This window comes from Somniosus microcephalus, chromosome 2 (assembly GCF_052327205.1).
Source record: "Somniosus microcephalus isolate GS21.2 chromosome 2, FLI_Smic_1.0, whole genome shotgun sequence".
Classification (NCBI taxonomy): Eukaryota; Metazoa; Chordata; class Chondrichthyes; order Squaliformes; family Somniosidae; genus Somniosus; species Somniosus microcephalus.
Window position 1 is genome coordinate 321,095,820 of NC_140988.1, and position 17,932 is coordinate 321,113,751.

Genomic DNA, 17,932 nt, shown 5'->3' on the forward strand with positions numbered 1-17,932 from the left:
AATGAATGGTATATTGCTACATCTATTTATTTTAATTCAGTTGGGTTTGCGGGGTAAGAGGGTTCTTTGAAGAGAAAATCCTGCTCTCCCAACCTCTCTTCTGCTTTAGGTTTTATCCTTTCTATTTGCTGTAAATGTTTATCGTTAAGTATTACGGGGGTAATTTAAACCTAACCCGCCGAGCGAGAAATGGACAATTCGGGTCGCATGCCCGTTCTACACCCCGTCCAATTTTACTCTCCATTAACTTGTAAAGTGAAAACTTCCATCGAGTAATAACCTTGTCCCTTTAAAAGAAAAATGAAAGGGAAAAGATAAAAAAGAGAGATCTGCAGCCACAAATCCTCTGTGGATCAAAGCCAGCAGACAGCAAAATGAATGTTTTCACTTGAGATAAATAAGGGAATGACACCTGCTACCACAGACGACAAGTCATGGCTCATATCAATCACACACAGTAAACTCGAACGACGGGAATAATCTGGAAAAAATTGGCGCTTGTAAGTTCAGTGCTGACTTGTCGCAGTAAATTGATCCTGCTTGCATGTTTACACAACTCACAACAAAAATGCACAACCTTTCAGTTTCTTCCACCAAACTGCAAAACATGAAGATATAAATCCGTCATGCAGTAAAGGCCGTAACACTAGTTAGCAGCTGTCTTTCTATACCACATTTCACTGATAGAGAGAGCACACACAGGCACTAAAGGCCAACATCTATTATTTCAAGCCTGCTTTCACAGCTGGAGACACACAGATTACTCCACTATACACAGAAGCATCTTGTTTGGAAACACATCACTGCAGCTCCTGCAGCAACTTAAATCAGGCTCGCTCTTCGGACAGACAAACCATACTTTGTTAAAATAAACTAGAACCCATTAACTAACGATAGCTCGATCAGGATTTTATTTTATACCTCCGTTTCTGCTTATATGAAGAGCTGAAGTTGTGTTGAATTTAAAAGGGATTCTGATAGTCAGTATGTATGTATATATATCTCAATGAGCATTCAATTAAAGTAGAAGCAGCTGTAGAAATGTGAATATGTGTAGATCAAGAAAGCGACTGTTTTCAGGTCCATCAACTGTTGTTGGGGGAAATGACAATTGTACATGTCAATTTAAAAGCTTCAAAAACCACACAGCCTAATTCTTGGAAGAAGCCGAATGGGATGGTGCCCCCACCCCCCTACCGTCCTCAAAATAGAGCCCCACACACATAACCTAAGTGACAGGCATGGCTTTGAACTGCTTACATACCGTGGAGTTCTCTCTGGTGACTGAATTCATTCTTGTCTGAGCACAGCCACCGTTATCTTTTATCAAGCCTTCATTTTGCTCTTCACATCCTCGGGTTAAAAGAATTCGAAAGCGGGGCTGCCTCTGATTTTGCTCCTGTCGGATTTTAAACTTGCAGGACTGTGCCTGCGGTATTGCTTCCATCGAACTGCTACGAAGCATTTCTGAATTGTTTTCCCCAATTACTGTTCCTGCAATTTGCTCCCTCCTCTCAGCAGCACGAAAACATTCAGTGTTTCCTTTAACTGGAAAGGAGGCAGAAGTGCTTCGTCCCAGCCGTATGTGTGGGTACCTTGCCACATTCTCCCCCTTTGTGCCGGTTAGCCCAGTTTTTAAATCCATCCATGCATCCTTTATACCTTTGTGCTGTTGTTGGAGCTGCAAGACAAAGCAAGATTTCCCCATGTTCCCATCTGGCTGATGTTGTAAAGACCAGCGCCTAGTTATGGAGGCATGAGCTTTCTGATGTCCATTACGGTTAAAAGGCAAAAGCCGTATTTGATGCATATCTGCTGTCGGCGAGTGGCGCTGAATTCTTACACCTCCAACATTTATACCAGAGGCAGACCCATTTGTTAATTCCTCTTGACCAACAGCACATTGCTTTTGTTCCAAAGGAAAAAGACAACGTATTCTACAATTAGATGAAGTACTTCCACTAGTTTGTTGTGATGAATCAGCAGCCACACTATAGGATGGGGGATCATCTGTGCTTAGACGCACACTTGGAAGAGAACAACTTCTAGAAAATAAACCATCACTGCTGCCAACTTCCATTCCTATGTCTGTTAACGGCTGCTCAGGAGGCTCTGAGACACTGGCACCACCACATCCATTCATACGTTTGCGCTGCAGCGATATCTGCATCGAGGAGCTCCTGGTGGGTCGCGATTCAATACTGTACAACTGAGGGATGAACATGGAGGAGCTCCGATTAAAGGAGGTCTGATCTTGTAAAGGCAGCCCAGCATCGGACACCGGCCCAGGCATGTTCTGAAAAGGATGAGGGGCATTCCTCCTTGGCAAAGTGTGGAATGTCATGTAGACGTCATTTTCTCTTTCTTCATCTAGCACCTCAGACTCTGGATCGGTATTACTCCTATTTGATCCAAAATAAAGGCGCAGTCGATGGGCCATAGTTTAAACAGAAAGAGTCCAGTTTAAAAAACGAGAAGAGGAAAACACACTGCCAGAAGCATATTAAAAAAAAAGCAAAGATGTAAGCTCGAGAAAAAACTGTCCCATCTGCCAAACTGTTAGCACTGAAGCTTGATAGCGACAGATAGCAGAAATAGCCCAAGTGACAGGCGGCATTCCAGGCATGATTGGATAAAGGCAATCAGTACTACTACACAGTGTGACATGGGGTAGGGTGGTAAGAGTCACATGACCCGACTCCCCTTCCAATGCACTGCAGAATATTTTTTTAAAAGACAGCGAGGGCCTGAAACAGCACCTTCACAGCTGCTCCTTTTCCATCAAAGGGAGCAGCCCCAGTGGGAGAGCACTTGCAGCTGACCAACACCGCCTACACTTATCACAATAAATCTACCAGAATATTTTGCAAGAGCTTTACATGGGAATAGAAAAACACAATTACAAAAGCTGACATTTCGCCGAATCTGTAACAAATAGAAGTAACTTGTCTTAAGTACTTGTGAAAGGCTCTTTTTAAACCTCTACTTCCAAAAACTAAGACCAAAACAAATTTAATGATTATACTAAATCCAATTTTATAGTTGCTTTGAGTGCTAAATGTTCAGCTGCTTTAAACATAGCCACCAAAGGTCCATTTTCAGTCAACAGAAAGCTCAAGAAATATGGTTTTACTTAAACTTCAGGATAATGGCCAATTAAGAGGTTTACTGTCAACTATTTCTAACCCATATATCCTTTGTAAATTTGGCACAAGGTAGCAAACTATTACAGTAGTAATAAAACACAAGAAAAGTGGCTATAAAAGTTCCCAAAAAGCACTATTTCATGTAACACTATTACCAAATTTTGTGCACAGTCTTACTTTCTCAAATAATTACACATTAACAATAATTTGCATTTATTAGTGCCTAAATCATCCAGAGGAATAATAAGAGGGAACAGTTGCCAATGTATGGAAAGAGGATGACTGAAAGCCAGGTTGAAATGGCTTATTTTGATAAAGTTTTTTTTAAATAAAAAAGGACAGAAGTAGAGCGGCGCAAGGGTTTAGGGAAATGGTTCCAACGAGTAGGGTCAAGGCAACTGAAAGCTCTGCCACCAACTGTTGAGTGAGAGAGGGGGTGGTGTATCAGAGGCTGGAGTAGGAGCACTCAAGTGTGTAGGAGAAGATGTACGGCTGGAGGGGGTTGCAGCGGTACAGAGATGCAAAGAAATGGAAGGGCGTTTGAAGACAAGGACAAGAATTATAAATTGAATACATTGGGGAGGGGGGAGACAACGTCGGTCAGCAAGGATGGCGGTGGGGCTTAGTATGGGACAGGATGTGGATGACTGTATTTTGGACAAGAGGGAGTTTGTGGAAGATAGATGATAGCAAGTCAGTAAATAAAATGTTGGAGTAAATCACATGCAGAGGTGACAAATGTATGGATAAAGGCTCTGGCAGCACAGCAGCTAAGCTGGGGTAATGTTGTGGAAGTGGAACACAATGCTGAAGTTGCAGAGTTTCATTCAGTGTAATTATTGGCCAGCAAGGGAGATGGTACCAGTGGCAAGATCACATTCATGGAGGATGTCATTAATGATTTTGGATGAGGTTGTTTTGGCACTTTGTGATGGGCAGGAACCATACCAGAGAGATTTCAACAGGCAATTGCGGAGGAGATAGGCACAGAGCTGGGATGTGACAACATGCACGAGGACCCTGGAGGGGAAAGGGAGAGTAGAGATGCAATGACAGTTGGAGAGAACAGAGGCATCAAGGATGTGTTGACTTGGTGCATTGATGACTCATCTTCAAGAGTGGTGGGACAATGCCAGAGGAAAGGCAAGGAGGGGCAATTTCAGAATCCAAAGAGGCCAGAAGAATTAGTTGAGTGATCCGGAGGCATGGGGGGGGGGTGGGGGGGGGCGGAAGAATGAAATTCAAGGAAGTGGAGATATGTCTCATGGAAGACATACGTTTAGAAAGAGTGAGGAAGAACTTGGGGAAGTTCACAGTAGAAGACACAAAAAGCATACCAAAAATGGTGGGGAACCAAGGGTCTAATGAGGGTGAGGATCTTAATGTAATTAATATAAGTAGAGAAAAAGTACAGAGAAACTAATGGGACTAAAAGCCGACAAATACCCTGCACCGGGCAGCCTACATCCTAGGGTTCTAAAAGAGGTGGCTGGAGAGATAGTGGATGCATTGGTTTTGATCATCCAAAATTCCCTAGATTCTAGCATGGTCCCAGCGAATTGGAAGGTCATGAATGTAACACTGCTATCCAAGAAAGGAGGGAGAGAAAAAACAGGGAACTACAGGCCAGTTAGCCTGACATCAGTCATCGGGAAAATGCTGGAATCCATTGTTAAGGAAGTGGTATCAAGTCACTTAGAAGATCATAACATGATTAGGCAGAGTCAACATGGTTTTATGAAAGGGAAATCGGGTTTGACAAATGTATTCGTTTTTTGAGGATGTAACTAGCAGGGTAGATAAAGGGGAACAGATACACCACTTTGAGTACTGTTGTGGGGGGGGTGGCTTATCAGAGGAAGGCAGCAGCCAACTTCCTGGCACCAGGGGTGGCTCTGCTGCACAGGATGGGAGGAAAAAGAGGGGTAGAGCTATAGTAATAGGGGATTCTATTGTAAGGGGAATAGATAGGCGTTTCTGTGGCCGCAAACGAGACTCCAGGATGGTGTGTTGCCTCCCTGGTGCAAAGGTCAAGGATGTCTCCGAGCGGCTGCAGAACATCCTGGAAGGGGAGGGTGAACAGCCAGTTGTCGTGGTGCATATAGGTACCAACGATATAGGTAAAAAGCGGGATGAGGTCCTAAAAGCTGCATATAGGGAGTTAGGAGGTAAATTTAAAAATAGGACCTCAAAAGGTAGTAATCTCAGGATTGCTACCAGTGCCACGTGCTAGTCAGAGTAGAAATAGAAGGTTATTTCAGATGAATACGTGGCTAGAGGAATGGTGCGAGGGGGAGGGATTCAAATTCCTGGGACATTGGAACCGGTTCTGGGGGAGGTGAGACCAGTTCAAACCGGATGGTTTGCACCTGGGCAGGGCCAGGACCGATGTCCTAGGGGGAGTGTTTGCTAGTGCTCTGGGGAAGGGTTTAAACTAAAATGGCAGGGGGTTGGGAACCTGAACAGGGGGACAGAGGAAAGGGAAACAAGGATAAAAGCAAAAGATAGGAAGGAGAAAAACAAAAGTGGCAGTCAGAGAAATCAACGGTTGAAATCAAACATGGCCACAGTAAATAATAATTCTAATAGGTCTAAGAGCGTTAAAAAAACAAGCCTGAAGGCTTTGTGTCTTAATGCGAGGAGCATTCGTAATAAGGTGGATGAATTAGCTGCGCAAATAGAGGTAAACGAATATGATTTGATTGGGATTACGGAAACATGGCTCCAGGGTGGCCAAGGCTGGGAACACAACATCCAGGGGTATTCAATATTCAGGAAAGATAGGCAAAAAGGAAAGGGAGGTGGGGTAGCATTGCTGGTTAAAGAAGGGATTAACACAATTGTAAGGAAGCATATTAGCTCTAATGATGTGGAATCTGTATGGGTAGAACTGGGAAATGCCATGGGGCAGAAAACGTTAGTGGGAGTGGTATACAGACCTCCAAACAGTAATGCGGAGGTTGGGGATGGCATTAAAAGGGAAATTAGAGAAGCGTGCAATAAGGGCACAGCAGTCATCATGGGTGACTTTAATCTACATATAGATTGGGCTAACCAAATTAGTAACAATACTGTGGAGGAGGAATTCCTGGAGTGTTTACGGGATGGTTTCCTGTGCCAATATGTCGAGGAACCAACCAGAGATCAGGCCATCTTAGACTGGGTATTATGTAACGAGAAAGGATTAATTAGCAATCTTGTTGTACGAGGCCCCTTGGGTCAGAGCGATCATAATATGATCGAATTCTTTATTAAGATGGAGAATGAAGTAGTTGACTCAGAGACTAGGGTCCTAAATTTAAATAAAGGAAACTACGATGGTATGAGGCGCGAGTTGGGTAGGATTGATTGGGGAATGTCACTCAAAGGGTTGACGGTGGATAGGCAATGGCAAACATTCAAAGACCGCATGGATGAACTACAGAATTTGTTCATCCCAGTTTGGCATAAAAATAAAACAAAAAAGGTGACTCAACCGTGGCTAACAAGGGAAATTAGGGATAGCATAAGATCCAAGGAGAGGACATAAATTGGCCAGAAAAAGCAGCAAACCTGAGGATTGGGAGCAGTTTAGGATTCAACAAAGGAGGACAAAGGGATTAATTAAGAAAGGGAAAATAGAATATATGAGAGTAAGCTTGCAGGGAACATAAAAACTGACTGTAAAAGCTTTTATAGATATGTGAAGAGAAAAAGATTGGTGAAGTCAAGCGTAGGTCTCTTGCAGTCAGAATCAGGGGAATTTATAATGGGGAATGTAGGATTCGCAAATTTTCCACATTCCCCTAAGGTTATTAATAAAAGGGACCCTATGGACAATTTAAAAAGGGTGCCCAAAGATGGCATCTGCACCTCGTGACCAAAAGCCTGTGAGATTTTAAAAGCTTGGACTCTGCAGCTCAGAAGCAGCAGCTTTGGGAAATCAAAACTTAAAATGCATTTCTGTGAAAAGGACTTGTGTGTTTGAAGGGCTAGACAGCTAAGCAAATATTGAATATGCATTTTCGCCAAATTGGAACAGATCAATCCAGTTAGGCCTAAGCATGAGGCCATTAGTTTGTCCGCATAAATAATCGGAAACAGCTTAAGGAAGCCATCAAGGCTGGACAGGCCGATTAAAATGCATTAATGACAATACAGCCCGGACATCAGGCCATTAGGTGCGATAAACAGCCATCTAAAACTAGTTATTTTAGATTGGTACAATCATTTAACACAGCCCGCCAAAAGTGAAACAATGGACGGACCTGATTTGGCGCGCAGATAAGGGCCATCAAAAGGAGTATAACTGTCGGCCCTTAGTAGTAATCATGGGCTGGTCTCGTCTCTCTCGCTTGCTCTCTGTTCGCGTGGGCTGCTGCTGCCCGCACTCGTGCCCTGGCCTCGTGGCGGGTTCTCTTCTCGCTCCCCGCATTGTGCAAGCAACCAAGGACATCCATACCAATTGCGGGTGGGGGACGAGACCCGAGTCCAAAGTCACCCAGGACACCCGGGCCATGAGAGAGGGCAGAGGAAACGAGGAGAGACGAACCGAGACGAAAAGTAAGGTAGACCCGACAAAGAGCAGAGAAGGGCAGCAGAAGACGTATTAATTAAGACCGAGCGCCGAGTTATAAGCTGACACTCGGGGAAGAAGACATCTGAGGACAGTGAGACTAAGTTGGCTAGTTGAACACTGCAAATAAGCTGGCGTTAAACGCAGGTGTCCACGCCATAACGAATATGCTGGCGTTCTAAGAATGGGGAGGAAAATCTAAGCAGTGAAGACTGCCAACCGTCTCGCTGACGCAATGTTACCGCCGACGACCACCCGAGGGAGAAGAAGAGAACCCATCGCGATGAGACGACGACGGTAGCTGAGGAGAAGAAAGGTGTGTCGCAGCAGCAGCTCCAGCACCGCGCCGAGACCACGTGGCGACGGAGTACCCCAAAGGACAGCAGCCCAAACCTCAAAACTCGCAATTGCTAATACAACAGACTTTGCTTGGGATTGGTGAGCATGAATTCCTGGCCCCTCATAGCTTGATCTAGTTAGATATAGGGGTGGGATAAGGATAAGGAGATTGTTAAAGTCGTTGTTTTTCCCTCGATGTGGCGTGTGTTCCCCATTTCCTGTATAAGTGTAATTATAGTGTTATATGCCTGTAATTATGTTAAGTCTGTGTGTTCTAGTTATTGTTAATAAGAATCACTGCACACAGACCACAAGAGTAAATTCAACAGGTCTTTACTAGTCAGAGGTCAGGCTGAACTGCCCAATAAATCATTACACAGCACTTATATACCGGTGTGGTCACCACCGGTATTACAGTATACAGCAGCCAAGATAAAGTAGTGCATCTCTTAAAATAGTTCTCTTAAAGGTGGAACGGTTACATACACCACAATCCTCCCTTTTTAGCTTAACAGTATATATTCCCCATTAAACATAACATAACATATATACACAACTTCATGTAAAAACAGTTCACAGATTCAGTCTCTGAGGAGGCCTCCTGATCCGAGACAGATAACGCCTTTCAGGGGTCTCTGGTTCTCGTTGCTGGGTGACTCATCTAGTTGATCCCCTATGGATAGGACATCATCATCAGGTATATTCACTTCTGAGGAAGATGCTTCAGGTTCACTAACTTCCTCCACGGTTGTCTCTGTCGTAACCATGGGCTCGACCCTTGTTCTCGATCCCACCAGTTGGTCAGCATGACGCCGTATTACATTTTCACCAACATCTACCGTGTACATCAGGGGTCCTTGTCTGGCCCGAATTGTTCCAGATTGCCATTTCTCGTTTTTATAGTCCCTGGCTAACACCGGTTGTCCTATTTCAAAACTCCGAGTGGGCTTGTTATTGATATGCTGGAGCTGTTTGTTTTCGACTTCCCTCCGCACATTTGGTTTTAACAAGTCCAACCTGGACCGCAACCTCCTGTTATAGAACATCATGGCAGGACTTTGGTTTGTTGTTGCATGGGTGGCGTTTCGATATGCCAGTAGGAAATTGTCCACCATGTGTTGCAGTGGAATCTGATCTTCGCTCATGGCCTTTATTGCCTTTTTGAACGTCTGTACAAACCTCTCGGCCAGCCCATTCGTAGCTGGATGATATGGGGCAGAGGTATAATGTTTCACCCCATTCTTCTTCAGGAATTTCTGGAATTCCTCTGACACGAACTGTGGTCCGTTGTCTGAACATATTTGCTCTGGCAATCCATTTCTTGCAAATATCGTTCTTAGCACCGCGATCGTCTTCTCCGAGGTAGTGGTAGTCATTTTAATCACTTCTGGCCATTTAGAATGTGCGTCCACCGCAATTAAAAACATGGAATCCATGAATGGACCAGCAAAGTCAATATGTACACGTTGCCATGGGGTTGAAGGCCATTCCCATGGATGAAGCGGTGCAATTGGAGGTGCATTTTGGACTTTTTGGCACCCTGAGCAGCTTTTCGTCAGATCCTCTATCTGTTGGTCGATACCCGGCCACCACACATAAGCCCTAGCAAGGCTTTTCATCTTGACTCCCCCCAGATGACCTTCATGTAGTTCTTTTAGAACTCTCTCTCTTAACTTAGGAGGGATAATCACCCTTGTTCCATACATCAATGTTCCCTGACAGATGGACAGCTGTTCTCGTCTTGCTGAGAATGCCGGTAACAGTGGATCACCATGGGCTGGCCATCCCTTTACTGTCAATGCGTAGACCCGGGACAGTGTCGGGTCATTCCTAGTCTCCCTTTCAATATTTGCATTGGTGACAGGTAAACATTCGATGATGGTCGAGTGAAATAACTCCACCGGGTCAACCGTCGGTGCCTCCTCCTCAGTAGGTAGTGGCAGGCGCGACAGCCCATCAGCATTACCATGCTGCTTTGTACCTTTGAATTCTATCTGATATTGATGTGCCCCTAGGAAAAGGGACCATCTCTGAAGCCTCTGTGCTGTCATCACCGAAACACCATTCTTAGGGTTAAAAATGGATACCAACGGCTGGTGGTCTGTCAGCAGTGTAAACTTCTGGCCCTGCAGGTAATGATTAAACTTCTTTACTCCCCACACAAGGCTGAGAGCCTCCCTATCTATCTGAGCATAGTTGCGCTCAGCGGAGGTCAATGATCTGGATGCAAATGCGACTGGCCTTTCCAAGCCATTTGGCAACTTGTGTGAGAGTACTGCTCCAATACCATAAGGAGAAGCATCACAAGCTAAACGAATAGGTAGCGTGGGGTTGAAGTGAGCCAACACTTCCTCTGAGGTGATCAATGCCTTGCTTTTGCGAAAGGCCTTCTTACAGTCCTCGCTCCACTTCCATGGTATTTCTTTCTGCAAAAGAGCGTTCAGCGGGTGCAGCACCGTGGATAGATTTGGCAGAAACTTATGGTAATAGTTAATCAACCCTAGGAACGACCTCAACTGGGATACATTTTCCGGAGCGGGAGCCTTCACAACAGCTTCGATCTTGTCAGGTGACTTGTGCAGCCCCTCCTGATCAATGACATGACCACAGTACGAGATCCGTTTCTGAAAGAACTCACATTTCTGGCGATTAACTCGAAGTCCATATTCCTTCAATCTGGTGAGCACCAGTTTCAAATTTGCAAGGTGTTCCTCATCGTCATCTCCTGTAATCAGGATATCGTCCAAGTAACATTGAGTGCTTGGAATTCCCTGTAATACCTGCTCCATGGCCCTCTGCCAAATTGCTGGAGCCAAAGCCACTCCAAAAACCAGTCTATTATATCGATACAAGCCTCTGTGCGTGTTGATTGTGAGATACTGGCGCGACTCTTCCTCAACTTCCATCTGTAAGTACGCTTGCGCCAGGTCTATCTTGGTGAAGTGTTTCCCGCCAGACAATGAAGCAAAGATATCCTCAATCCGCGGAAGCGGATATTGCACCGTGTGAAGCACCGGATTAACCGTGATCTTGAAGTCTCCACAGATGCGGACCTTCCCCGGTTCCCCTGGCTTGTTACTCGATGAACGCTTCATGACGGGAACAATGGGCGTGGCCCACTCACTCCAGTCCACCTTAGACAGTACTCCTGAACGTTCTAGCCCTTCCAGCTCAGCTTCCACAGCAGGTCGTATCGCATAAGGTACCGGTCTGGCTTTGAAAAATTTTGGGTTTGCATGTTCTGCAATCTTGATTTTTGCCGTAATTCCTCTCGGTGTTCTCAGTCCCTGTTGGAACACCTCTTTAACCTCATCCAATATTCTGGACAATCATTCAGGTTTGACATCTTTTTTTCCGGAATCTACCGTTATTGCTTTTAGGGAGTGCCAGTCCATATTTATTTTCCTGATCCACTCCCGTCCCAGAAGTGGTGGACCTCCCTCAGGTAGTACATATAAGTTCATTCCTTGGTGTTCTGTGCCCTTGTGTACCACCTTGACTTTTATCTTTCCGATGGGGTATACTCTTTGCCCCATGTATGTCTGCAATACTATCTCCGTATCCCGTAGGGGAATATGTGTGAATAACCTTTTGTAATCTTGCTTATTCATGACCGTCAACGCCGATCCGGTGTCCAATTCCATCTTCACTTGGACTCCTGCTATCTGAAGTGTGACCCAGATAGTTTGTAGGTCAGCTTCCTTACTCACATTGTGAATTCTCAGACTACCCAGTTCCTTGCTGTTGCAGTCTGAATCCGAATTCTGTTCATCCGAACTCTTCTCAGCCACCTTATGTACCTTTCTGCACTTTTCCTGCGGTGACTTTTTGTTGCTGGTCTTCTTTCCTGACCGGCATACTTTAGCTATGTGACCAAGCTTGCCACATTTTCTACATTCCTGATTTTTAAACCAGCATTGGTTCTGATCGTGTGTTGTCTTTCCACAACGATAACATTTCGCTGTACCCAAAGCCATTTGATCTACGCTGAGTACCGCTGCCTTCAGCTGCATTTCCGCAGTGCCTCTCGCTGCGGCTTCGTGCGATGCTGCAATAGTGACAGCCTTATCAAGTGTAAGATCATTCTCTTCAAGCAGCCGCTTTTGTGTTCCTTCTTTCGACAATCCACACACGAATTTCTCTCTGTGCCTCTGTCAGTCTTTCCCCAAACTGACAGTATTTCGCTAGCTTACGCAGTTCAATTAAATACTCCGCGTTGCTTTCCTCTTTCAGTTGCGTTCTCGCATAAAATTTAAATCATTCCGCTAACATCAGCGGTGTGGGGTTCAAGTGATTTCTCAGGACAGCAACAATATTAGCGAAAGCCTGATCCGCCGGTTTAGCTGGTGATAGAAGATGCTTCAATAGCCCGTATGTCTTCGCACCCATTGAGTTTAGTAAGGTTAGTGCTTTATCTTCATCTGATATTTTATTTGCCTTACAATAAATCTCTATGCGTTCTACATACGTGGCCCAATCTTCAACATCGGGATCGAAATCGTTGATGTTACCACACTTAGGCATCCTCGCAATCTTCTTGAGAAACAAAAAGAATTTTTTTTTTTCAAAATGGCGGTTTCCCGCGCTTGTCTTCTTCCCCCGCCTACGAAAATGGCGGCTTCCCGCGTTTGCCTTTCTCCCCCGCTGGCTGTAATGGTGATTGCCGTATTGCTGCGTTCGCCCTCCCCAGCGGTTCTCAAATCGTGCCTCCCAGCCCCTCTTGCAGTCCGGTCCTTTCCCCCGGCTGCGGCTGAGTTCTCTGCGTTTTTTTTTATTTTATCCCGTGGCCGACTTGCTGCTCGTCGCTGATCGGCTTACCCACCACCGTGATAGAAGGGATGATCACTGCCTGTTGCTGATGGAAGGCTTCGTGTCGGGATTCTTCCTTGCTCTTCAGACCCGAGTCTTTTCTCAGCAGGATGATGAGGGCGGATGCCTCTTCTCGACGCCCGTTAAACTGCCTTGGATATATCTCTGCCGCAGGGTAAGATTGTCCTCGTCGCCACTGTTAAGTCTGTGTGTTCTAGTTATTGTTAATAAGAATCACTGCACACAGACCACAAGAGTAAATTCAACAGATCTTTACTAGTCGGAGGTCAGGCTGAACTGCCCAATAAATCATTACACAGCACTTATATACCAGTGTGGTCACCACCGGTATTACAGTATACAGCAGCCAAGATAAAGTAGTGCATCTCTTAAAATAGTTCTCTTAAAGGTGGAACGGTTACATACACCACAAATTATATGCCAGAAACGGAACTGGACCAGCCATATAAATACTGTGGCTACAAGAGCAGGCCAGAGGCTGGGAATTCTGCGGCGAGTGTCTCACCTCCTGACTCCCCAAAGCCTTTCCACCATCTACAAGGCACAAGTCAGGAGTGTGATGGAATACTCTCCACTTGCCTGGATGAGTGCAGCTCCAACAACACTCAAGAAGCTCGACACCATTCAGGATAAAGCAGCCCGCTTGATTGGCACTCCATCCACCACCTTCAACATTCACGTCCTCCACCACCGGCGCACTGTGGCTGCAGTGTGTACCATCTACAAGATGCACTGCAGCAACTCGCCAAAGCTCCTTCGGCAGCACCTTCCAAACCCGCGACCTCTATCACTTAGAAGGACAAGGGCAGCAGACGCATGGGAACATCACCACCTACAAGTTCCCCTCCAAGCCACACACCATCCTGACTTGGACCTGTATCGCCGTTCCTTCACTGTCGCTGGGCCAAAATCCTGGAACTCCCTTCCTAACAGCATTGTGGGTGTACCTACACCATATGGACTGCAGCGGTTCAAGGCGGCGGCTCACCACCATCTTCTCAAAGGCAATTAGGGATGGGCACTAAATGCAGGCCTAGCCAGCGACGCCCACATCCCATCAATGAATAAAAAAATAAAAAAATTGTTCTCTACCAGTAATTTTCTCATAAGACTGTGCTCTCGTTCCTGTTTTAATAAAAATCTTGGTTTTCTTACACCGAACCACCTGTCTACTCGAGTCTTTCTGTAGCGCCGCCTGTACCCAAGTCCGGTATCTAGAACCCAGGGGCATGGGAGCGATTCGAACCGCTAACGGGCAGTCAGGGGCATAACTGACTGGGCGCATGTGCCACCCGCTACAGGAACAAAGAAATGGCAGACCAATTAAATACGTATTTTGGTTCTGTCTTCACAGAGGAGGACACAAATAACCTCCCAGAGGTGTCGGGGAACATTGGATCTGATGAAAGGGAGGAACTGAAAGAAATCAGTATTTGTAGGGAAATGGTGTTAGGGAAATTGATGGGATTGAAGGCTGATAAACCCCCAGGGCCTGATAATCTACATCTTAGGGAACTTAAGGAAGTGGCCCTAGAAATAGTAGATGCATTGCTGATCATCTTCCAACATTCGATGGAATCTGGAACAATACCCATGGATTGGAGGGTAGCTAATGTTACCCCACTATTCAAAAAAGGTGGTAGAGAGAAAGCGGGGAATTACAGACCGGTAAGCCTGACATCGGTAGTGGGGAAAATGCTAGAGTCCATTATAAAAGATGTAATAGCAGAGCACTTGGAAAACAGTGACAGGATTGGACAAAGTCAACATGGATTTACAAAAGGTAAATCATGCTTGACTAATCTACTGGAATTTTTTGAGGATGTAACTGGTAGAATAGATAAGGGGGAACCACTGGATGTGGTGTATTTGGACTTTCAGAAGGCTTTCGATAAGGTCCCGCATAAGAGATTAGCGTGTAAAGTTAAGGCACATGGGATTGGGGGCAAGGTATTGACTTGGATAGAGAACTGGTTGGCAGACAGAAAGCAAAGAGTTGGAATAAACGCGTCTTTCTCCGAGTGGCAGGCAGTGACTAGTGGGGTACCGCAGGGATCGGTCCTTGGACCCCAGCTATTCACAATATATATTAATGATCTAGACAAGGGAACTAGATGTAATATCTCCAAATTTGCAGACAACACAAAGCTGGGTGGGCGTGTGTGCTGTGAAGAGGATGCCAAGAAACTCCAGGATGATTTGGACAGGTTGGGTGATTGGGCAAAAGCATGGCAGATGCAATGTAACGTGGATAAATGTGAGGTTATCCACTTTGGTGGCAAAAACAGGAAGGCAGATTATTATCTGAATGGCAATAGATTGGGAGAAGGGGAAGTGCAACGAGACCTGGGTGTCCTTGTGCACCAGTCGCTGAAGGTAAGCATGCAGGTGCAGCAGGCGGTTAAGAAGGCAAATGGTATGTTGGCCTTCGTAGCGAGAGGATTTGAGTACAGGAACAAGGATGTCTTGCTGCAGTTGTACAGGGCCTTGGTGAGACCACATCTTGAGTGTTATGTGCAGTTTTGGTCGCCTTATCGGAGGAAGGATGTTCTTACCATGGAAGGAGTTCAGCGAAGATTCACCAGGCTGATACCTGGGATGGCAGGAATGACGTATGAGGAGAGATTGGGACGATTGGGCTTGTACTCGCTGGAGTTTAGAAGAATGAGAGGGGATCTCATTGAAACTTATAAAATTCTGACAGGACTGGACAGACTAGATGCAGGAAGGATGTTCCCGATGGTCGGGGAGTCCAGAACCAGGGGTCACAGTCTAAGGATAAGGGGTAGGCCATTTAGGACAGAAATGAGGAGGAATTTCTTCACCCAGAGAGTGGTGAACCTGTGGAATTCTTTACCACAGAAGGCAGTAGAGGCCAATACATTAAATATATTCAAGAAGGAGTTGGATATATTTCTTAAGGCTAAAGGGATCAAGGGGTATGGGGAGAAAGCAGGGACCGGGTACTGAATTTGGATGATCAGCCATGATCGCATTGAATGGCAGAGCAGGCTCGAGGGGCCAAATGGCTTACTCCTGCTCCTATCTTCTATGTATCTATGGAACCAGTGGATGTAGTATATTTGGATTTCCAAAAGGCATTTGATAAGGTGCCACATAAAAGGTTATTACACAAGATTAGGGCTCATGGTGTTGGGGGTAATATAGTAGCATGGAGAGGGGATTGGTTAACAGACAGAAAACAGAGAGTAGGGATAAACGGATCTTTCAGGTTGGCAGGCTGTAACTAGTGGGGTGCCGCAAGGATCAGTGTTGTGGCCTCAGCTACTTACAATCTATATTAATGACCTAGATGAAGGGACCGAGTGTAATGTATCCAAGTTTGCTGATGTTACAAAGCTAGGTGGAACAGGAAGCTGTGAGGAGAACACAATGAGTCTGCAAAGGGATATTGATAAACTAATTGAGTGGGCAGTAAGGTGCTCCTATCTTCTATGTATCTATGGAACCAGTGGATGTAGTATATTTGGATTTCCAAAAGGCATTTGATAAGGTGCCACATAAAAGGTTATTACACAAGGTTAGGGCTCATGTGTTGGGGGTAATATAGTAGCATGGAGAGAGTATAATGTAGGGAAATGTGAGGTTATTCACTTTGGTAGGAAGAATAGAAAAACAGAATATTTTTTAAATGGTGAGAAACTTTCAAATGTTGGTGTTGAGAGATTTGGGTGTCCGCTTGCAAAAAACACAGAAAGCTAGCATGCAGGTACAGCAAGCAATAAGGAAGGCAAATGGCATGTTAGTCTTTATTGCAAAGGGCTTGGAGTATAACAGTAAGGAAGTCTTGCTACAATTGTACAGGGCCTTGGTGAGACCACACCTGGAGTACTGCACAGTTTAGGTCTCCTTATCCAAGGAAGGATATACTTGCCTTGGGGGCAGTGCAACGAAGGTTCACTAGACTAATTCCTGGGATGAGAGGACTGTCCTGTGAAGAGAGATTGTGTAGATTGGGAAATTTTTAGAAACCAGCAAAGGATGACTGAAAAAATTATAAAGAGGGAGAAGATGGAGTCTGAGAGTAAACTAGCAAATAATATAAAAACAGACAATAAGAGCTTCTTCAGGTATATTAAAAGGAAGAGAGTAGCTAAAGTAAACATTGGTCCCTTAGAGGATGAGACTGGGGAATTAATAATGGGAAATAGAAAAACGGCAGAGACTCTAAACAATTATTTTGGATCGGTCTTCACGGTAGAAGACACTAAAAAGATCCCAATAATAGATAATCAAGGGGCTATAGGGAGGGAGGAACGTAAAACAATCTCTATCACTCAAGAAAAAGTACTAGGCAAACTAATGGGGCTAAAGGCCGACAAGTCCCCTGGACCTGATGGCCTGCATCCTAGGGTCTTAAAAGAAGTGGCTGCAGAGATAGTGGATGCGTTGGTTGTAATCTACCAAAATTCCCTGGATTCTGGAGAGGTCCCAGCGGATTGGAAAACCGTAAATGTAACGCCACTATTCAAGAAGGGAGGGAGACAGAAAGCAGGAAACTACAGGCCAGTTAGCCTAACATCTGTCATTGGGAAAATGCTGGAATCCATTATTAAGGAGGTAATAGCAGGACATTTAGAAAATCATAAGACAATCAAGCAGAGTCAACATGGTTTTATGAAAGGGAAATTGTGTTTGACAAATTTGCTAGAGTTATTTGAGGATGTAACAAACAGGGTGGATAAAGGGGAACCAGCAGATGTCGTGTATTTGGATTTCCAGAAGGCATTCGATAAGGTGCCACATAAAAGGTTACTGCACAAGATAAGAGTGCATGGGGTTGGGGGTAATATTTTGGTATGGATAGAGGATTGGCTAACTAATAGAAAACAGAGAGTCGGGATAAATGGGTCATTTTCCGGTTGGCAACCAGTAACTAGTGGGGTGCCACAGGGATCAGTGCTGGGGCCTCAACTATTTACAATCTATATTTATGACTTGGATGAAGGGACCAAGTGCACTGTAGCCAAATTTGCTGATGATACAAAGGTTAGCAAGTTGTGAGGAGAACACAAAGAATCTGCAAAGGGATATAGATAGG

At 45.1% G+C, this 17,932-nt stretch overlaps 1 protein-coding gene across 9 annotated transcripts in view; it reads right to left on the minus strand.

Annotated features, from left to right (window-relative positions):
* The window catches only part of nedd4l (NEDD4 like E3 ubiquitin protein ligase), a 577,353-nt gene that overhangs the window by 284,270 nt on the left and 275,151 nt on the right, over positions 1-17,932 (minus strand). For 4 of the 9 annotated variants that reach the window (XM_085974354.1, XM_085974372.1, XM_085974362.1 and 1 more), the window contains exon 1: positions 1,265-2,569. The exons of 1 other annotated variant lie outside the window; for it this stretch is intronic. In XM_085974354.1, the coding sequence (XP_085830480.1) occupies positions 1,265-2,440 (1,176 nt within the window). In that variant the 5' untranslated portion in view covers positions 2,441-2,569. Of the gene's footprint in view, positions 1-1,264; positions 2,581-17,932 lie in introns of those variants that run through there. 4 more of the 9 variants (XM_085974384.1, XM_085974374.1, XM_085974369.1 and 1 more) reach the window with 2 other exon arrangements.